The following is a 17,343-nucleotide window of genomic DNA, read 5'->3' as shown; positions in this document are numbered from 1 at the left end:
AAAATAAAAAAAAAATAGCAAACGGGAATAAAAAATTGAAGCACGAAAACTAAAAATATAAAAAACTAAATTTAAACTGAGCTTGAAGCGGAAAGAATAATACTGAACTGAACTGAACTAAATATATTAACTGAAAATATGTAAAAAAGCGAAAATCTTGGAGAATTTTGGGTTATAAGAAGTCATGCTTTAAACTGGGAATAGAGTTAAGGATAAGCAAAAAGAACAATCATTGTCATCTATTTCTCTCTTTAAAAATGTGCTTTAAACCCACTGGTTTATTTTTTTTACGTATTTTTTTCAGTCAATCACATGATTCCCCAAGCACATATCAGAAAGCCCCTGTCTGTTTTTGGCCGTTTACACATATGAACAATGATACTATTTGAAATCAAACAACCTACACAAATTAAACAAATAAGACCAGATAAAACAAAACAAAATTAAAACTTAATAAATTTCATAATATTTCAAATTAAATTTCAGTTCCTCAATTCAAATCTAAAAAAAAAAACAATTCAAATCTTAAATTCCAAGGAAAAATAACGATCAGACGTAACTAAATCAGAAATAGAATAAAGAGTGATTACAATTTACTTACACATATCTCAATTAAGGGCTACTCCAAGAAAAAAAAGGAAAATTGATGAACAACAAACAAATTATCCAAGTCATAAAATCATACAAGCGGACAAATTAAACTTAACAAGAGCTACGAGCTCATATGTCACTTGTGACGAGGCCGTAAGAGCCAAGAGCCAAGAGCTCATATGGTATGAGCTCTAGCAAAATTCTAAGGAATAATAGATTGATTTAAAAGGACAATCAGAGATTTAAAATAAGAGCTCTGAGTCACGATATCCTTCTAAATATCAAAATTGATTAAGATCCGATCACCCACTCGTAAGTAACAAATACCTCATTTTTTCTAATTTTTCCTCTCCCTTCAGCCCCCCAGATGGTCGAATCTGGGAAAACGACTTTATCAAGTCAATTTGTGCAGCTCCCTGACATGCCTACCAATTTTCATCGTCCTAGCACGTCCAGAAGCACCAAACTCGCCAAAGCAATTAACTCCACCTCCTAACTCCCCCAAAGAGAGCAAATCCAGTACGGTTACGTCAATCACGTATCTACAACATTTGCTTGTTCTAACCACCAAGTTTCATCCCGATTCCTCCACTCTAATCATTTTCCAAGATTTCTGATTTCCCCCATCCAACTCTCCCCAATGTCAATAGACCTGGTCGAGATTTGAAATAAGAGCTCTGAGACATGAGTTCCTTCTAAATCTCAAATTTCATTAAGATCCTGTCACCCGTCCTTATGTTAAAAACACTCATTTTTTCTAATTTTTCCAAATTAACACCCCCCAGTTCCTCCAAAGAGAACTGATCCGTACCAATTATGTCAATCACGTATCTAGAACTTGTGCTTATTCTTCCCATCAAGTTTCATCCCGATCTCTCCACTCTAAGCATTTTCCAAGATTTCTGTTTTCCCCCGTCAACCCCCATGTCCCCGGATCCAATTCGAGTCGAAAATGGAGCATCTGAGACATAAGATCCTTCTTTATATCAAGTTTCATTAAGGTCCGATCATCTATTCGTAAGATAAAGATACCCCAATTTAAATGTTTTCCAGGAGTTCCGGTTTCCCACCTCCAACTCCCACCAATGTCACAGGACCTGGTCGGAATTTAAAATAAGAGCTCTAAATCACAAGATCCTTCTAAATATCAAATTTCATTTATGATCTGATTACCCGTTCGTAAGTTACAAATACCTCATTTTTTCTAATTTTTCCGAACTATTCCTTCCTCCCCAACTCCACCAAAGAGAGTAGATCCGGTCCGGTTGTCAGTCACGTATCTTCGATTTGTTTTTATTTCTTTCCACCCAGTTTCATCTTGATCTCTCCACTTTAAGTATTTTCCAAGATTTCCGGTCCCCCCCAAATTCCCTCCCCCCAATGACGGTCAAGATTTGAAATATGAGATCTGAGTTACGAGGTCCTTCTAAATATGAAGTTTCATTAAGATCCGATCACTCCTTCATAAGTTGAAAATACGTCATTTTTTCTAATTTTTCAGAGTTAACCCTCCCCCCCAACTCCCCAAATACAGCGGATTCGTTCCGATTATGTCAATTACGTATCTAGGACTTCTACTTATTTTTCCCACCAAGTTTCATCCCCATGCCTCCACTCTAAGCGTTTTCTAAGATTTAAGGACCCCCAGCTCCCCCCAACGTCACCGGATCCGGTCATGATTTAAAATAAGAGCTCTGAGACACTATATCCTTCTAAATATCAAATTTCATTGAGATCCGATGACCTGCTCGTCAGTTAAAAATATCTCATGTTTTCAAATTTTTCAGGATTAACCCTCTCCCCCCCCCCAGCTACTCCAAAGAGAGCTGATCCGTTCCGGTTATATCAATCAAGTATCTAGGACTTGTGCTTATTATTTCCACCAAGTTTCATCCCGATCAATCGAATCTAAGCGTTTTCCAAGATTTTATGTTACCCCCCAACTCCCCCCGATGTCACCAGATCCGGTCGGGATTTAAAATAAGACCTCTGAGACACGATATCCTTCCAAACTTCAAATTTCATTAAGATCCAATTACTCCTTCATAAGTTAAAAATACCTCATTTTTCTAGTTTTTCAGAATTAAACCCTCCCTCCCCCAACTCCTCCAAAGAGAGCGGATCCATTTTGGTTATGTCAATCACGTATCTAGGACTAGTGCTTATTTTTCCCACCAAGTTTCATCCCGATCCCTCCAGTCTAAGCGTTTTCCAAGATTTTAGGTCCCCCCTCCAACTCCCCCCAATGTCACCGGATCTGGTTGGGATTGAAAACAAGAGCTCTGAGACACGCTATCATTCCAAACATCAAATTTCATTAAGATCCCATCATTCGTTCGTGAGTTAAAAATACTTTCATTTTTTCTATTTTATCCGAATTAACCGGCCCCCCGCTCCCTCACAGATGGTCAAATCGGGAAAAAAACTATTTATAATTTAATCTGGTCCGGTCCCTGATACGCCTGCCAAATTTCATCGTCCTTGCTTACCTGGAAGTGTCTAAAGTAGCAAAACCGGGACACACCGACAGACAGACAGGCCGACAGAATTTGCGATCACTATATGTCACTTGATCAATACCAAGTGACATAAAAATCAGACTACAAAACAACTTACAAATCGGAAGACTTGTTCAACATTTGCATCAAATTTTAACTCCTCCATTATTCACAAATTTGTAACTAAAATTCAAATTAAAAGTCTTTTCAATGCATAGCTTAGCAAATAATACTAAATGCTAAAAACAGACGTCACTCTTTACCGATAAGCTTTTGCATCATAGATAGATTAAAGGGCACACCAAATAATCTACATAATCTATAAAGAAAATAAATCAACAACAATAAATTAATATTAAGTCAATAAAAGATAAAAAAAAAAACAGGAAAGAAACAATAAAGTATTGTTTTTACCACAATTAGAAGTGCATACCAGAAAGAAAGCCAGAGAAGAATTAGGCACTTGGGCAAAATCTTTGGAGAAGGGCGGGGGTTTGTCAAAAGAGTAAAAACAGGTGATTTATATGCAAAATATTGAATAATTATACAAAAGCCGCTATGAACCATATCGTTAAAAATGTTAATAAAGATCAAAACATTGGGCAAAGACAAAAAGCAATAAGTCCTAGTACATGGGGGATTGAACAAATTATTGAGCATCCTTACTCAATAGATAAAGCTTTAAAATTTAGTAAGCGTTCTGAAACTATTTGGCGCTCTGGTGGAGCATGTTTACTACCACCCTGATTATTTCGTACAGTTTGACGATGCCACGACCATTTCTAACGATGAAGGCTTGATACAGTGGGCTAGGGAAGGAATTAAAAAAAAAACATAAACTTGCAGATCTTTCAATAAACAGAGAGACGAGTAATTTAAATATTGATTCGATTTATAGAATTCTTTTTAAAAGGGAACCGATAACCAACATGGGTAATAAATTTTAAAAAATCACCACAGGACTAGTTCAAACAGTTGGCGGTTACAAAGTGTAAGTAAGGAGCGACCCAGCTCAATAGTAACCGAAACTCTGAAAACGAAATTTTGATACCAATAGATACATCAAAAGAATTGTCTTATTATGTTAATTCCAAATATAAAAGTTTAATTAAGTTTAGTCTTACCCATCAAAGTTTATGAGCCTGAGAATATTTACCTAATTTTTGAAAGAGGGGGAAACCCCCCCCCCAAAAAAAAAGGTAAAAAAATCTTAATGAAAATCACACCATCAGATTCAGCGTATCAGAGAACCCTTCTGTAGACATTCCAAGCCCAATCTGCAAAAAAATATTGGAGGGCAACTAGGCACCCTCCTAGGCCTCATTTTTTCTCAAAATCGTCCGATCAAAACTTTGGGATACCGAAGCCATTTTGTTCAGCATAGCTGAAAAGTCGAATAATTATGTCTTTGAAGATAGCATGACCCCCCGCAACCCCTGCGAAAAGGTCTTTGGGTTACAAAATTTGCCCATTGTTTACGTATAGTATTTGTTATTGGGAGGTATGCATACATTTTTCAGGAGGGAGACAAATTATCTGCTGGGGGATTTTCTACGGGTAGAATTTTCCATTAGGAGGGAAGTTTCCAGAGGATGAATTTTCAGGGGAATTTGGTAGAAATTCTGTACGAAGTTCTCCTTATGTCTTTCTTTCTCTTTGCCGACTCAATTTTACGCGTGGAGATGTTAAGGGCAATTGTCCGGGGTAAATTTTCGTCAGGATTGAATTAGCTAGAGGATATGTCCGCGGGAATGAGGAATTTTCCCGTGGAGGTGGAGGCAGATTTCCTGGCAATATTTAAAAACGATCAGAAACTAAATTGAGAAAAAAAAATATTTTCAACTGAAAGTAAGGAGCAACATTAAAACTTAAAACGAAGAGAAACTATTACATATATGACGGGGGTTGCCCCCTCCTTAACACCTCGCTTTTTACGCTATAGTTTGGACTTAATAATAAGAAGCTTTTTTAAAAGTACTAAACAACTTTAGCGTGAAGAGCGAGGTGTTAAGGAGGGGGTAATCCCCCTCATGTACAAAATTGTTTCTGTTCTTTTTAAGTTTTAATGTCGCTGCTTACTTTCATTTGAAAAGCTTGTTTTTTTATTTAATTAAATAAATTAATTAATTAAATAATTAAATTAAAAGGACCAAGGAGAATTGCAGCAGTAAAAGCAGCAAGCAAGACGATAACTTCACAACTAAATAATTAAGATCATATTAATTTTATCTTTATCTAGTCGCTCCAATGGTTTCACTGAAGCAATTCTGTTTAGCTTCTGTTGTGCTCAATCAATGTACCAAAAATTCCTACATAGTTCTTGGTTTTAGACTTTATCTAGTTTTAGGTTGCTTCGAATTTTTTCCTTTTTTTTTTGTCGTTTCAATTTGTCTTTTTCTTCAACTGGCCGTAGTCCCGTTTGTTTTCCTATTTGTTTATTTCTATTGTTTCTATTTGTTTACGATTTTCTATTTGTTTTTGTCACAGCTTCTTATGAACCAGGCACCTCCTAGATAAATAAAAACAAACCAAGAGTTAAAAGCTCATATGGCACTTGTGACGAGGTCGGAAGAGCCAACATTTCGAAATGTTATCGCGTGATTTTTTTTTTTTTTTTTTTTTTTTTTTTTTTTTTTTTTTTTGAGGAAATCTTGACAGCGCGCAACCACTGCGCAGGATTTCTGCCTCTGAAGCTGAATAGCTTTTTCTATAATTTTTGATCGCTTTAAACCCATCGCTTGATTTTAAACCCATTCGGTTTAAACCCATCGGGGATCCCATCGATTTTTAAACCCATCGGGGTTTAATCTTGATTTTAAATCCATCGGGGATCCTCCGAAGGCAACAATGGTTAAAGACTTTCAGATCGTGCTCCTCCGATGGTTTCAGCGTCCAAGACTCGCATCGATATAGAAGAACCAATCTGACGAGGGCCTCGTAGATACGGATCTGTGCTTGCAGCTGGATTAGACACTTCCGCCGTAAACAGGAGTTGAGCTTGGAAAAAAATTTTGCAACGGATTCCATTCGAGTGTGGACTTCGTTCGAGCTGCTTCCGTTGCCGTCAATCAAGAGATCCTAGGTACTTGAATTCTTCTGCCACCTCAATTTCATCTTGTTGGAGATAGATAGGTTGTATCGGATTTGGCGTATTGGACATGAGGATTTTCGTTTTGGGAATGCCGATTTTGAGACCCATTAATTTAGCGGTGATTGCCACGTTGGTAAGCATTTCCTCGGCTTCTGCGACGGTCCCAGACAGAAGACCGATGTCGTCTCCGTAATCTAGGTCGCTCAGGATACAATCGGAGATACTTTAAAGAAAGAAAATGACAAAAAATGGGATTTTTAATGCCAAACGAGAATACTGAAAAAACAGAAAGTGAATGTTCCGAGAGGACAATTGCCTCTCATCTTCACGGTGAACAAAATAATATATACAAGGAAAAATGCCGAAGCAAAAAGCTACAAAACAAACGCTGAAAGTCAATGTGAAAAAATAATTTAAAAAAAAGAACAAAAAATTGAACGACTCAAGTCAATGTGAAAAAATAATAAAAAAAAAACAAAAAATTGAACACTCAAGAACCACAAAGCGGATTATTTGCCGATACCCGTGATTTGCTCAAGATTAAAAAAATTAGAACCGCCATCGACGGCTACTACCGGACAACTGAGAAATAAAGGAAAAAAGCATTCACTCAAAACAAAACGAACCAGCAATTAAATAAATAAGAGAATTACGTCATGTGATTTCTAAGTTTAGTAATTGCATTACTTGCAGACACCCTTTGAGCCCTAAGGGGTTGTTGCGTTTGATTATTTCATTGGGAACACAAAACATGTCAACAACCGCTTAAGTCAATAAATGGTGATTACACCATAACGCCATTTATTGGTAAACAATTTAACAAAAATTCAATATAATTAAACCATAAGGCTGAGAATGAATGAGAGAAACAATAAAACTAATTATTAGATTAATTAAACTAGAAAACTATAATAATTTCAGTAAATATTTAGCCAAATAGATCATGAAAGACATAAAAATACAGGTCTAACCCAACAAGCTCTTTGTCTGACAGGAGTCCCTCGCGCAGAATCTCATGAGAACACCGATTTTATTCATTTATTGGCTAAACAATTTATCAAGTACGTGATCATAACATTCAACCGCCAGATCATGATGGATCATATTAATCTGAAGTTGAGAATTCAGTGCAATCAGGTAGCCCAAATACAATATCACAAATGAAGCATAACTAATACACGATTAAAATTATTGCATCAGAATAGTCATAATGTCAAAGGTTACAAATTGGCCTCGTTTACTAAGCGAGCCAAGAGCTCATATGACACTTGTGACGAGGTCGGAAAAGCCAACATTTCGCAATGTTATCGCGATGATGGGTTTTTTTTTTGAGGCTACCAGGATAAGCACCACACCGCGGGATTTCTGCCTCTGAAACTGAATAGCTTTTTCTTTAACTTTTGATTGATTTAGATCCATCGCTTGATTTAACTCCTCCTACGCTTGCTGGCTCATACCATAGCAAATTCCAGATTTAATCACCATAAAACAACAAGATCTGATATCAAACAGTTCGTGGTAACGAACTGTAAGTAAGGAGCGACCCAGCTCAATAGTAACCAAAACTCTAAAAAATGGAATTTTGATACCAATAGCTACATCAAAAGAATCGCATTTTAATGCTGGTTTTAAATATATAAGTTTCATCAAGTTTAGTCTTACCCATCAAAAGTTACGAGCCTTAGAAAATTTGCGTTATTTTAGAAAATAGGGGGAAACGCCCCTAAAAGTCATAGGATCTTAACGAAAATCACACCATCAGATTCAGCGTATCAGAGAACCCTACTGTAGAAGTTTCGAGCTCCTATCTACAAAAATGTGGAATTTTGCATTTTTTGCCAGAAGGCAGATCACGGATGCGTGTTTATTTGTTTTTTTGTTTTTTTGTTGTTTTTTTCCCAGGGGTGATCGTATCGACCCAGTTGTCCTAGAATGTTGCAACAGGGCTCATTCTAACGGAAATGAAAAGTTCTAGTGCCCTTTTTAAGTAACCAAAAAAATTGGAGGGCACCTAGGCCCCCTCCCACGCTAATTATTTTCCCACAATCACCAGATCAAAATTCTGAGATAGCCATTTTATTCAGCGTAGTCGAAAAACCTTATAACTATGTCTTTGGGGACGACTGAGGCTGAGAATGAATGAGAGAAACAATAAACCTAATAATTAGATTAATTAAATTAAAAAACTATAATAATTTCAGTTATTTATCCAAATAGATCACGAAAGACATAAAAATAGAGGTCTAGTCCAACAAGCTCTTTGTCTGATAGGAGTCCCTCGCGCAAAATCCCATGAGAACACCGATTTTATTCATCTATTATTTAAACAGTTTATCAAGCACGTGATCTTCACATTCAACCGCCGGATCATGATGGATCATATTAATCTGAAGTTGAGAATTCAGTGCAATCAGGTAGCCCAAATACGACATCAAAAATGAAGCATAACTAATACACGGTTAAAATTATTGCATCAGAATAGTCATAGTGTCCAAGGTTAGGTTACAAATTGCCCTCGTTTACTAAACGAGCCAAGAGCTCATATGACACTTGTGACGAGGTCGGAAAAGCCAACATTTCGCAATGTTATCGCGATGATGTTTTTTTTTTTTTGAGGCTACCAGGATAGGCACCACTTAGCGGGATTTCTGCCTCTGAAACTGAATAGCTTTTTCTTTAACTTTTGATTGATTTCAATCTATCGCTTGATTTAGCTCCTCCTACGCTTGCTGATACATACTATAGCAAAGTCTAGGTTTAATCACCATAAACCGTGGTTCAATATGATACTTTTGGTAAAAGCGTTAGTCAAGGCCAGACATTTTAAAAAAAAGTTTTGAAATTAAACTAAAAATTAATACTTAAATGGCAGAGCAAGAAAAAAACCTTATAATAAGAATTGTCTCTGTCAGAAACTGAACCCACGACCGTCGGAGTAGAATACCAACGCCATATCCACTTCGCTATGCGGGCTTGCAAAGAATCATTTTTTAAATACTTTTCTATTTTTCCGAATTAACTGTCCCTCAACTCCCCCAAGATGGTCGAATCGGAAAGCGACTATTTCTAATTTAATCTGGTCTGGTCCCTGATACGCCTGCCAAGTTTCATCGTCCTAGCTTATCTGGAAGCGCCCGAACTAGCAAAAGCGGGACCGGACGACAGACCGACGGACAGAAATTGCGATCGCTATATGGCGGTTGGCCGACGGACAAGTGCCATAAAAACAGAAAAATCGTTCCAATTTAAAAACCAGAGGAAAATTAAGAAACTAACTTCAAATCTTTCTTTTGGATGAAGGCAAAAAAGAACCCATACCGCCTGGTACTAGAATGCGGCTTTTCATTAGCCATTATAAACCCCTCGTTTTAAGAAAAATACAAAAAACAAGAGCTAAGAACTCATATGGCACTTGTGACGAGGTCGGAAGAGCCAAGAGCTCATATGATATGAGCTCTATTAAAATTTTAGGAATCAGTAGATAGCTTTAAAAGGAACATCAGAGGCTTAATGGCGGTCGGGATTAAATATAAGGGCTCTGACTCACGAGGTCCTTCTAAATGTCAAAATCCATTAAGATCCGATCACCCACTCGTAAGTTAAAAATACCTCAATTTTTCTAATTTTTCCTCTCCCTTCAGCCCCCAGATGGTAGAATCTGGGAAACAACTTCATCAAGTCAATTTGTGCGGCTCCCTGACACACCTACCAATTTTATCGTCCTAGCACATCCAGAAGCACCAAACTCGCCAAAGCACTGAATCCAACCCCCTAACTCCCCCAAAGAGAGCGGATCCAGTCCGGTTGCGTCAATCACGAATCTACGACATTTATAAGCGTTTTTCAAGATTTCCGGTTTCCCATTCCAACCCCCCCCCCGTATTTCAACAGATCCAGTAAGAATTTGAAATAAGAGCTCTGAGACATAAGTTCCTTCTATATATAAAGTTTCATTAAGATCCAGCCACCGGTTCTTAAGTTAAAAATACCTCGATTTTTCTAATTTTTCCAAATTAACAACCCACAGCTCCCCCAAAGAGAATGGATCCGTTCCAATTATGTCAATCACGTATCTATAACTTGTGCTTATTCTTCCCATCAAGTTTCATCCCTCCACTCTAAGCGTTTTCCAAGATTTCCAGTCTTCCTCCCCCAATGACACTGGATCCGTTCGGGATTTAAAATAAGAGATCTGACTTACGAGGTTCTTCTAAATATGAAATTTCATGAAGATCCGATCACTCCTTCGTAAGTTAAAAATACGTCATAATTTCTAAGTTTTCAGAAACCCCCCCCCAATAGAGCGGATCCGTTCCAATTATATCAATCACGTATCTAAGACTTCTGCTTATTTTTCCAAACAAGTGTCATGCTGATCCCTCCAATCTGAGCGTTTTCCATGATTTTAGGTCCCCCCAAACTCTTCCCCCAATGTCACCAGATCCGATCGGGATCTAAAATAAGAGCTTTGAGACACGATATCCTTCTAAATATCAAATTTCATTGAGATCCGATCACCCGTTCGTATGTTAAAAATACCCCATTTTTTCTAGTTTTTCAGAATTAACCCCCCCCCCCTACTACCCCAAAGAGAGTGGATCCGTTCCGGTTATGTCAATCATGTATCTAGGACTTGTGTTTATTTTTCCCACCAGGTTTCATCCAGATCCCTCCACACTAAGCGTTTTCCAAGATTTTAGGTCCCCCCAACTCCCCCCATTGTCACCTGATCCGGTCGGAATTTATGATTAGAAATCTGAGACACGACATCCTTCCCAACATCAAATTTCATTAAGATCCGATCACCCATTCGTAAGTTAAAAATACCCCCTTTTTTCTAATTTTTCCGATTTAACCGTCCCCTCACTCTCCCCCCCCCCCAGATGGTCGAATCGGGGAAAAGACAATTTCTAATTTAATCTGGTCTGGTTCCTGATACGCCTGCCAAATTTAATCGTCCTAGCTTACCTGGAAGTGCATAAAGTAGCAAAACCAGGACCGACAGGACCGACAGACAGACCGACAGAATTTGCGATCACTATATGTCACTTGGTTAATACCAAGTGCCATAAAAAGGCTCATTTTAACAGGATCTCAAACGATCTTCAATACGCCTATGAATATTGTAATATAAAGCCCCTTGGAACTAAAGATAGACTGACATTTAAGGAGGAAGGAGATTCAGACGACACTATCTGGACTCAATTTATCAAACTATCGTATTTGCAGTATCTCGGGAATGGTCTGGGGAATTGAGTTGAAACTTTAAGGGAGTGTTGGGGGGTTTAGTTCAAATTTGGTCTTGGGGAGCAGTCCGAGGGTGGGGTTGAAAATGCTTTGTCTCCGATCCACCTAAGAAAATTGCACTACAAGCCCCTATGGGAAATTTAAATTTTTCCGCGGTTAAGAAGCGATGCAAATCAAAAGACACAATATGTACTCAGGTTATTATCAAAAAGACGTATCGATGACATCTCGAGAACAGAGTGGGGAGGGGGTCCAGTTCAAACTTTAGCGAGTGTTGGAGAGGTGAAGTTGACTCCGAATTTGTATTGAAGGGAAGGAGCAGATGGAGGGAAAGGAGGCAAAAAGAACCTTTTTCTCCAATCCCTGCAAACATTTGCAATAAGAGCCTATGTGGGACATGAAACATGAGCAGTGGTAAATCGAAAGAAATTGTGAGCCCAATTTATCGAAACAAAATATCTGCAATGCCCTGGGAAAAGCTTATAAATATTAAGTTGAAAATTTCAGGGGGTAATGGATGGAATAAGGAAACTTCAAATTTTGTGTTTTTCGAAGGAATTGGGTGGGGAATAAAAAAAACTGGCCTCCAATAAAAAAAACTGGACGTTTTTTAATAATGAAGTAGCCAGGCAAATCAAAAGATATTTTGTGTGCCTAGCATCAAAAGAGCGTATCCATAATATATTAGAACGCTTTGGGGGATCGAACGAAAACTTTCAGGAAGTCTTCGGTGGGAGAGGGCAGGGAGACTTTAAATTGTATGTTTGGAAAAGGGTTCAAGAGGACCAAGACATGTTTGTCTCCTAAATTAAAGAGCCTGAAAAGGGCCTACAATCTTCTGTAAAGCTCAAAACTTATATATGCAAGTCCCAGCGACAGATGAACAAAAAAAAAACACAAAATTGTTTTGCTTCATGAAAATTACAGGGCACATACACTGGATCAGGTAGATCTCAATGAAGACAAGGTATTTTAGAGTCTTTCTTTATCGATACGTGACGCTTAAAACTGGGCAAAAAATTTATGTTTCCTCTAATTGGCTTAAAGTTACAAGGCATGTAGTCTGGACTAATGGAGACCCTCCGTTCCGCCGAATGAAAACAACAAAAAGCTTACGAAAAGCTGGTAACATCAATTTGTTAAGTAAAAAAAAAAAAAGGTTTTTCAATCAAACAGTTCGTGGTAACGAACTGTAGTAAGGAGCGACCCGGCTCAATAGTAACCAAAACTCTAAAAAATGGACTTTTGGTACCAATAGCTACATCAAAAGAATCGCATTTTAATGATTTTAAATATATAATTTTAAATATATAAGTTTCATCAAGTTTAGTCTTACTCATCAAAAGCTACGAGCCTGAGAAAATTTGCGTTATTTAAGAAAATAGGGGGAAACACCCCCTAAAAGTCGTAGAATCTTAACGAAAATCACACCATCAGATTCAGCGTATCAGAGAACCCTACTGTAGAAGTTTCAAGCTCCTATCTACAAAAATGTGGAATTTTGTATTTTTTGCCAGAAGACAAATCACGGGTGCGTGTTTTTTTTTTTTTTTTTTCCCAAGGGTCATCGTATCGACCAAGTGGTCCTAGAATGTCGCAAAAGGGCTCATTCTGACGGACATGAAAAGTTCTAGTGCCCTTTTTAAGTGACCAAAAAAATTGGAGGGCATCTAGGCCCCCTCCCCCGCTCATTTTTTTCCCAAAGTCAACGGATCAAAATTTTGAGATAGCCATTTTGTTCAACATAGTCATAATCAACATAGATAGCCATTTTTACGCTAAAGTTTGACTCTTTGCCACAATTCTGCTTTTTAAAACAATTAAAAGCTTTAGCGCAAAGAGCGAGGGATTGCGGAGGGGACAATCCATTTCATATACGGAGTAATTTCTGTTCGTTTTAAGTTTTAATGTCGCTCCTTACTTTCAGCTAAAAAAATTAGTTTTTTTTATTTAATTGAAAGAAGGCGCAACATTAAAACTTAAAATGAACAGAAATTATTTATGACGGGGGTTGCTTCCTCCTCAACACCTAGCTCTTTACGCTAAAGTTTTTATTACTTTAAAAAAATATTTTTATTATTCTAATTAAACGATCCTTATGTTTCAGCCGTCGTTCTTAAAAAATTGGGCAAAATTCAAACTTTAACGTAAAGAGCGATGTTTTTAGGAGGAGGCAACACCCACCCTGTACGGAATACTTTCTGTTCGTTTTAAGTTTAAATCCTGCTCCTTACTTTCAGTTGAAAGAAATTTTTGTTGTTGTTTTTTTGTTGTTTAATTTTGATCGCTTTTTAAATAATTCCGGGAAACGTGGCCCCACCTCCACGGAGAAATACCCTTCCCATGGAAATATCCTCTAGAAAATTTAATCCCGATGAAAATTTACCCAGGACAATTACCCTTAACAGCTCCATGCCCAAAATTGCCCCCCCCCCACCTTATGAATGTATGCATGCTTTCAACAACAAATACTATGCATAAACAATGGGCAAATCTTATAGCTTAAAAGCCTCTCCCCTGGGTGTGTGTGTGGGGGGGGGTCATGTTATATCAAAAGGTATAGCTATTGGACCTTTCAATTATAATGAACAAAATGGTTATCTCAAAATTTCGATAGGATGATTTTAGGGGGGAAAGGGGTCTAATTGCCCTCCAATGTTTTGGTCATTTAAAAGGGCACTAGAACTTTTAATTTCCGTTCGAATGAGCCCTATCATGAAATTCTAGGGCCACTGGGTCAATACAATCACCCCTGGAAAAAAAAAAAAAAAAAAAAACAAATTAACACGCATCCGTGATCTTTCTTCTGGCAAAAAAAAATACAAAATCCCACATTTGTTCCAATAGGAGCTAGAAACCTCTACAATATTATTTCCTGATATGCTGGATCTGATTGTATGATTTTCATTAAGACTTTTATATGACTTTTAGGGGCTGATTCCTCCTGTTTTCGAAAATCAGGCAAATTTTCTCAGGCTCGTAGCTGTTAATGGATAAGACAGAACTTAATGAAACTTATATACCTGAAATCAGCATAATAAGCCGAATCTTTTGATATATTTATTGGCATCAAAATTACGTTTTTTAGAGTTTCAGTTACTTTTGAGCCAGGTCGCTCCTTAATTACAGTTCGTTACCGTTTATAGTTCATTACAACTATTTGATCAATTTGTCTTCGTGATAAAGGTCACTTTTTTGTTGAAGCTTTTAGAACATTTACAAAGCTACCAGAAGACCTTGTTTAAAACAAAAAAAAAATATTGATGGGGAGGACTAGGGTGCATTGATTATTTATGCCAAAAATAGGTCCCATATATATCATGCATAAGCCTCACTGGAAATTAGATTAAAAAAAGAACTAGTTTTTATGGCACTTGGTATTAACCAAGTGACATAGCAATTTCAAATTTTGTCGGTCTGTCTGTCGGTCTGTCGGTCCCGGTTTTGCTACTTTAGGCTTTTCCAGGTATACTAGGACGATGAAATATGGCAGGCGTATCAGGGACCGGACCAGATTAAATTATAAATAGTCATTTTCCCGATTTGACCATCTGGGGGGGGGGAGTGGGGGCCGGTTAATTCAAAAAATGAAGTATTTTTAACTTACGAACGGTTGATCAGACCTTAATGAAATTTGATGATTGGAAGGATATCGTGTCTCAGAGCTCTTAGTTTAAATCCCGACCGGATCTGATGACATTGGGGGGGGAGTTAGAGAAGGAGACCTAAAATCTTGGAAAACACTTAGAGTGGAGGGATCGGGATGAAACTTGGTGGGAAAAATAAACATAAGTCCTAGATACATGACTGACATAACCAGAACGGATCTGCTCTCTTTGGGGTAGTTGGGGGGAGGGTTAGTTCTGAAAAATTAGAACAAGAGCTTAGAGCTCATATGGCACTTGTGACGAGGCGAGAGGAGCTAAGAGCCAAGAGATCATATGGTATGAGCTCTAACAAAATTTTATGAATCAATAGATTGATTTAAAAAGGAAAATCGGAGGCTTAATGCCGGTCAGGATTTAAAATAAGAGCTATGAGTCACGATGTCCTTCTAAATATCAAAATTCATTAAGATCCGATCACCCGTTCGTAAGTTATAAATACCTATTTTTTATAATTTTTCCTCTCCCTTTAGCCCCCAGATGGTCGAATCTGGGAAAACGACTTTTTCAAGTCAAATTTTGCATCTCCCTGACACGCCTATCAATTTTCATCGTCCTAGCACGTCAAGAAGCACCAAACTCACCAAATCACTGAACCCCTCCCCCCAACTCCCCCAAATAGAGCGAATCCAGTACGATTCTGTCAATCACGTATCAAGGACATTTGTTTATTCTATCCACCAAGCTTCATCTCGATTCCTACACTCCAAGTGTTTTTCCAAGATTTCCCCTCCGACTCCCCCCAATGTCAAACGATCTGGTCGGGATTTGAAATAAGAGCTCTGAGACATGAATTCTTTCTAAAAATCAAATTTCATTAAGATCCGATCATCTATTCGTAAGATAAAAATACCCCAATTTTCGCGCTTTCCAAGAATTCCCGTTTCCCCCTCCAGCTCCCCCCAACGTCACAGGATCTGGTCGGAATTTAAAATAAGAACTTTAAAGCACAAGATCCTTCTAAATATCAAATTTCATTAAGATCTGGTGACCCTTTCGTAAGTTATGAATACCTCAATTTCCAAAATTACCCACCCCCCCCCTCCAATTCCACCAAAGAGAGCAGATCCGGTCCGGTTAGGTCAGTCACGTATCTTAGACAGGTTTTTATTCTTCCCATCCAGTTTCATCCTGATCTCACCGCTTTAAGTATTTTCTAAGATTTCCGCCCCCCCAACTGCCCCCCCAAATTACGCTTGATCCGGTTGAGATTTAAAATAAGAGATCTGAGTTACGAGGTCCTTCTAAATATGAAGTTTCATAAAGATTCGATCACTCCTTCGTAAGTTAAAAATACATCATCTTTTCTTATTTTTCAGAATTAACCCCCCCCCCCAATAGATCGGATCCATTCCAATTATGTAAATCACGTATGTAAGACTTCTGCTTATTTTTCCCACCAAGTTTCATCCCGATCCCTCCAATCTAAGCGTTTTCCATGATTTTAGGTTCCCCCACCCCAAACTTCCCCCAACGTCACCAGATCCAGTCAGGATTTAAAATAAGAGCTTTGAGGCACGATATCCTTCTAAATATCAAATTTCATTGAGATACGATAACCCGTTCGTAAGTTAATAAATACCTCATTTTTTCTAATTTTTCAGAATTAACCCCTCCCCCAACTACCCCAAAGAGCGCGGATCCGTTCCGGTTATGTCAATCATATATCTAAGACTCGTGATTATTTTTTCCACCAAGTTTCATCCCAATACCTCCACTCTAAGTGTTTTTCAAGTTTTAGATTTCCCCCTCCCAACTCCCCCCCCAATGTCACCAGATCTGGTCAGGTTTAAAATAAGAGCTCTAAGACACGATATCCTTCTAAACATCAAATTTCATTGAGATCCAATCACCTGTTCGTAAGTTAAAAATGCCTCATTTTTTCTAATTTTTCAAAATTATCCCCCCCCCCCAACTACCTCAAAGACAGAGGATCCGTTCCGATTATGTCAATCATGTATCTGGGACTTATGCTTATTTTTCCCATCAAGTTTCATCCCGATCCCTCCACTCTAAGTGTTTTCCAAGATTTTAGGTTTCCCCCCTCCAACTCCCCCCAATGTCATCAGATCCGGTCGGAATTTAGAATAAGAGCTCTGAGACACAATATCATTCCAAACATCAAATTTCATTAAGATCCCATCACCCATTCATAAGTTAAAAATACTTCATTTTTCTATTTTTTCCGAATTAACCGGACCCCCACCCCCCCCCCCCCAGATGGTCAAATTGTGAAATAAAAATTTATTTC

At 37.9% G+C, this 17,343-nt stretch overlaps 1 protein-coding gene across 2 annotated transcripts in view; it reads right to left on the bottom strand.

The window, feature by feature from the left end:
* Positions 1-17,343, bottom strand: part of LOC136040632 (myosin-VIIa-like) — a 204,668-nt gene that overhangs the window by 135,777 nt on the left and 51,548 nt on the right. Inside the window, exon 1 of one of the 2 annotated variants that reach the window (XM_065724910.1) lies at positions 3,208-3,333. The exons of the other annotated variant lie outside the window; for it this stretch is intronic. Coding sequence (XP_065580982.1) covers positions 3,208-3,255 — 48 coding nt within the window. The 5' untranslated portion in view covers positions 3,256-3,333. Of the gene's footprint in view, positions 1-3,207; positions 3,334-17,343 lie in introns of those variants that run through there. 2 annotated transcript variants of the gene reach the window in all.

The sequence above is a fragment of the Artemia franciscana genome, chromosome 21, assembly GCF_032884065.1.
Source record: "Artemia franciscana chromosome 21, ASM3288406v1, whole genome shotgun sequence".
Taxonomy (NCBI): Eukaryota; Metazoa; Arthropoda; class Branchiopoda; order Anostraca; family Artemiidae; genus Artemia; species Artemia franciscana.
Note: the sequence above shows the minus strand (reverse complement) of the source record. Positions and strands in the feature narration are given on the sequence as shown.